The sequence below is a fragment of the Alosa alosa genome, chromosome 11, assembly GCF_017589495.1.
Source record: "Alosa alosa isolate M-15738 ecotype Scorff River chromosome 11, AALO_Geno_1.1, whole genome shotgun sequence".
Lineage (NCBI taxonomy): Eukaryota > Metazoa > Chordata > Actinopteri > Clupeiformes > Clupeidae > Alosa > Alosa alosa.
Genome location: NC_063199.1, coordinates 22,668,540 through 22,673,539, shown reverse-complemented (window position 1 = coordinate 22,673,539; position 5,000 = coordinate 22,668,540). Strand labels below are relative to the sequence as shown.

The 5,000-nt window shown below is 47.2% G+C and overlaps 1 protein-coding gene across 2 annotated transcripts in view; it reads right to left on the bottom strand.

Moving 5' to 3' along the window:
• Nucleotides 1–4,020: 4,020 nt before the first annotated feature.
• The window catches only part of syt7a (synaptotagmin VIIa), an 87,418-nt gene continuing 86,438 nt past the window's right edge, over nucleotides 4,021–5,000 (bottom strand). For both annotated transcript variants that reach the window (XM_048257576.1, XM_048257577.1), the window contains one exon: nucleotides 4,021–4,290. In XM_048257576.1, the coding sequence (XP_048113533.1) occupies nucleotides 4,083–4,290 (208 nt within the window). In that variant the 3' untranslated portion in view covers nucleotides 4,021–4,082. The remainder of the gene's footprint in view (nucleotides 4,291–5,000) is intronic.

The following is a 5,000-nucleotide window of genomic DNA, read 5'->3' as shown; positions in this document are numbered from 1 at the left end:
AAGAGGGAGAGGAGGAGAGAGGAGGAGGAGGAGGAGGAGGAGGAGGAGAGAGGAGGGAGAGAAGGGAGGAGGAGAGGAGAGAGGAGAGGAGAGAGAAGAGAGGAGAGGAAGAGGAGGAGAGGAGGAGGAGAGGAGGGAGGAGGAGGGAGAGAGAGGAGGAGGAGGAGAGGAGAGAGAGGGGAGAGGAGAGGAGAGGAGGAGAGAAGAGGAGAGGAGGAGAGAGGAGAGGAGGAGGAGAGAGAGGAGGAGAGGAGAGAGAGGAGAGGAGGAGGAGAGGAGAGGAGGAGAGAGAAGAGGGAGGAGGAGAGAGAGAGGAGAGGAGAAGAGGAGAGGAGAGGAGAGAGAAGGGAGGAGAGGAGGGAGAAGGGGAGAGGGAAGAGGAGGAGGAGAGGAGGGAAGAGGAGAGAGGAGAGAGGAGGAGAGGAGGAGGAGATTAGAGGAGAGGAGGGAGGAGGGAGAGAGGGAGGAGAGGAGAGGAGGAGGAGGAGGAGGAGAGGGAGAGGGAGGAGGAGAGAAGAGGGAGGAGAGGAGAGGAGAGGAGGAGGAGGGGTGACAGCATGTCTTAACAAGCTCTTAGTACGTTAAACATTGATTCAGAGGACTTCATTCTGCTTATAATGGGTGTCTCATGTGAGGTGTGTGTGTGTGTGTGTGTGTGCGTGTGCGTGTGCGTTAATATATGAAAGTATGGTTAGTCTGTCAATTGGTGTACCGCTAATGTGTATAATTGATAGGCTACAGATCAAAGTTATTGACCATCTTCAAAATTCATCTTCTTATGACATCAGCTATGACAGAAAGATACTGTCCATCCTTATGACCAGTTTCTTGATGATTGCCACTACAGTTAATCAACTAACCAATTAGTTGTTGACAAATTAATCAACTATTTTGGCAGTCGTTGAACGGTACTCACTAAACTGTAGGTTTCTCTTTCTGCCTGTTAACAGCCATGACGTTATTTGTGCTAACACACTCCCTCATTTTAATGATTACGACAACATATGAGGGCTCTGCACCGACTTCATTCAAAGCAAATACCGTCCTTTAATGGACACCGCATAGAAAACTACCACAAGATTATGCATCCTGAGGCCTATATGAAGACATGAGATTGTGCTGAGACTTAACATAATGTTCCAATCTTCCTACAAAGACCAGAAGTCTGCATTGATAGGGGCAGATAAGTATCTGTATGCATGTTATCTGGAGCATGCTGTGTCGTGTGTGAATATATGCACTACTGTGAGGTAACCTTGACACAGAGGACAAATAGAGGAATTCAGGACATGGATGTTGCATCACTTGTAATCCAGGGCTGGAAGAACGCCTCAAAAGTGTCAGAGGAGCACAATAGTGTTCCATATATGGTCATGGACATGGACATGTATGTACACTAATGATCTAAAGTCACCTCTGACGTATGCATACTATACATCTGGGATGGTTACCTAGGTGAATCTCTCTGTGCTCTCTGTGTCTGTGTGACTAGGACAAATAAATGAATTACAGAGAGAAAAACTCACCATCTGTGCAAACATCCGAACTACACACACACACACACAGGATCAAAAGAGTATATACTATACACACACAACACAAGTTATTCAGGAGGCGTACAATAACATAAGATATACACTGACTAACTCTACATGTTTGACATGGAAGACAGCATTGTCACCACTACTTAGTCTTCATTTCTACTTTTGAGCTCCATATATGGAATCATATTACATTGTAATTTTATAGTAATTTTCCGTTGCTGCCACAGAACGGGGTCCAAACATCCAAAACAAGCTATCACTATCACAACCTGCCTGCATGTGTCAGTCAAATAAGCGGGTGGCAGAGAGGACGTTATCCAATATCCCTCCCCATTTTTGCTGCAGGACGCACATCTGGGCAGCATTGTTTAAATCAACATTAGTCACCATCTCTGATGCAGACGAATCAGTGAAGCAGCATTGTTAAAATCAACATTAGTCATCGTCCAGCATCTGACAGGGGATCGATCTGACTCACTGCAGTAAAATGAGATGGGGCTTTGTTACAAGTGTTGATTTCCATGATGAAAATAACGGCCTGTTGCTCGTCCATTACCCTGCCATTAGTGCATGAGCCAATACTGCACTGTAGGCTACGTTAGCGGGGGGTCGGCTCTCAGAACGTTCTAGACTGTTTGTGGTCTACTGCGGCTGGGTCACACATCTACCTCAGGCGATACCTCAGGAGCATAACACAGATCCTTATACAGGCAGGACACATAAAAGAACACGCTGCAACTTACTTTGGAATACAATACACACACACACACACACTACATTATCAGTATGTGATAGAGTATCAGTGTGTGTTTCATTAACAGTGTATCTTCCCTTGAGAATTGGTGGTCTATGTTGATGACTCATGGCAGAGGCTTTGACCACTCTGCTGACAACGATTGACTGGTGACTCAGCAACGAGTCCTGAAGGCCTAGATCAGACTGGTGACTCAGCAGTCCTCTACAAGGCCTAGATCAGACTGGTGACTCAGCAGTCCTCTACAAGGCCCTAGATCAGGGGCAAAGTGCAAAGTCAGGCTATGAGCAAAGTTCTTGTGCATGAACTAATGGCATCATGTGGTGTGAGATAGCTTTTAGTTGGCCCACTGCTTAGGATCTCTCTCATGGTATTACATTTGCGAATAGGTGTTAGTTATTAAGCAAGCTTAGCCTTCACACTTGTCCAAGTGTCCAACAAAGCAAGTTGTTAGGGCCAGTGAGTTTATTTTATTGAAATTTACCTCCCCCTGCTGGCACTTTTACTTTGTCTTATGAAACCACCAGGAACTCTATATAGGTAGACAGGAAGTGAGGCTCGGCAGGTGACCACAATAGAGAAGAAGTGCAAGCCACAGTTAGGAGCAATATAGTTTTTTGACCACGAACTCACGCAACCACGCAACCACGAAACCACGAAGCCACTTACAAAACAAGATTGAAGCTTTTTGTTTACATTTACATTGACACACGCATACACCGTTGGATTAGATGTCTAAGTTGCATTTAGAAGGAAAGAAGATCCTATTTTTGTTGGAAATCAAGTTCAAGTTGGTTTTGAACGTAGTCAATCCCACCGGCTTAAGCTTTTTACGACGATAGAAGGTGAAACAAGTTGCCGAAATACAAGTCCTTGGTGTCCCTCTTATTAATCAAACCCTCCTGCAGTAATTGACTGACAGTGCAGCCCACACATTCAATTCAGTTTGATTCCTTTCAACTCAATTCAGTTCAGTATGTAACTGACAGTGCAGCCCACACATTCAATTCAGTTTGATTCCTTTCAATTCATTTCAGTTCAGTATGTGACTGACAATGCAGCCCACATATTCACCTCAGTTTGATTCCTTTCAACTCAGTTCAGTTCAGCTGTATTTATCCGTCTCATTGCGTTAGCTGGTAGCGCTGTGACCGAGTGCATTAGCATGACTAGCCTCCCGCTCCTCAACAGCGGGCTCCACAGGAAATCCCATCCCGAATAAGACACGGTTCTCTGCCTGGAATCTGCTTGCTAATCCTGGGGAGCGATGCTGACTGGTGACACCTGTGTGAGACTAAATCAAAGCTAGTCTGGATTTTTTTACCTGGCCGTCTTTGTTCATAAAGGTTAATAAAGTCATCTCAGTGTGTGGCGTGTGTGTGTGTGTGTGTGTTCCCTCCCAGCTATCGCAATATTAGCTCTGAGGGCTAAGATAACAGCATTGCCTGGGGCCTCAGAGGGAGCCAAAAGAGTCAGACACTTCAAGCGTCCACTGAGAACACTAGAGCTATACAGCACGGCTACAACCAACCACAACCACACAGCACGGCTACTGCTGGCTATTAGCTAGACCGGCCGCTAGAATCCGCTCACGTGTTTAGTTAGCTAGTCAGAGTCAAAGGCCAGGGGGCTGGAGTTCATGGGTCAAAGTTGAAATGGCAAAGATCACCTCACCTCCCCTGTGTGTGTGTGTGTGTTGAGGTGGGGTGGGGTGGGGTGGGGGTAAGGATGGGGGGGTTGGGTTTGGGATAGGAGGGGGCTCTCTTACCAGCCTGCACTGAGACTCACTTGAGGGAGAGGCGGGAGTCTCCGCAGGGGGTATAGGGGGACATGTTTAGCACAAACTCCTTAGGGGGGTAGGAGGTCCAGCGTTGGGCCTGCTGCTGCTGCTGATGGTGCTGTTGATGGTGCTGGTGCTGATGCTGAGGCTGCTGATGCTGGGAGCTGTTGTCATTGTTATTCCAAAAGTCTCTGTCTATATCCCCACTACAGCTGGAGAGAGAGACACAGGTCAGAGCATCCCCACACACACACACACAAGCATGCACAAGCGCGGTGACACACACACACACACACACACACACACACACACGGGGAGAGAGAGCAGGGAAACAGGGAGGATGACTGACGGAGAGAGGGAAGGAGGAAGGGACAGAGGGAAATATTTCTCCATCTCCAAGGTGATGGAGAATTGGGGCATGACAAGGAGTGTGTCTATGGGTTTGACCTTTGAGTTGAGGAGGAAGACGAGAAAAGGACAAAGGGTAACAGAGAGAGAGAGAAAGAGAGAGCGAGGGGGGGGAAAGAGGAGTGGAAGAAAGGGATCAAGGGAGTCACAGAAAATGGAGAAAAGAAAAAAGGGGAGAAACGCTCGAGAGAAGAACAGAGGAGAGAGGAACAGCCAAGAATGGAGAGATTGACAGGAGAAGAGAGGAGAGAGAAAATCCCCACGGAGGAAAATAGAGAGAGAGAGAGAGAGGGAGAGAGAGAGAGAGTCAACCCCATCCATTCATTAGAGCTAATAATAATCCCTCACATCCTGATAGAGGGATAGAAGAGAAGGAAAGAGGAGAGGAGGGTGCAAAAGATGAACAGAGGAGGAGGAGAAGAAAGAAGTTTAAACAGATATATGAGACGTGCCGTGCCGCCACTTCCCCAGCCAGCATTCTGAGAACATTCTGGATGGTTCGGAGTCCGCGTCG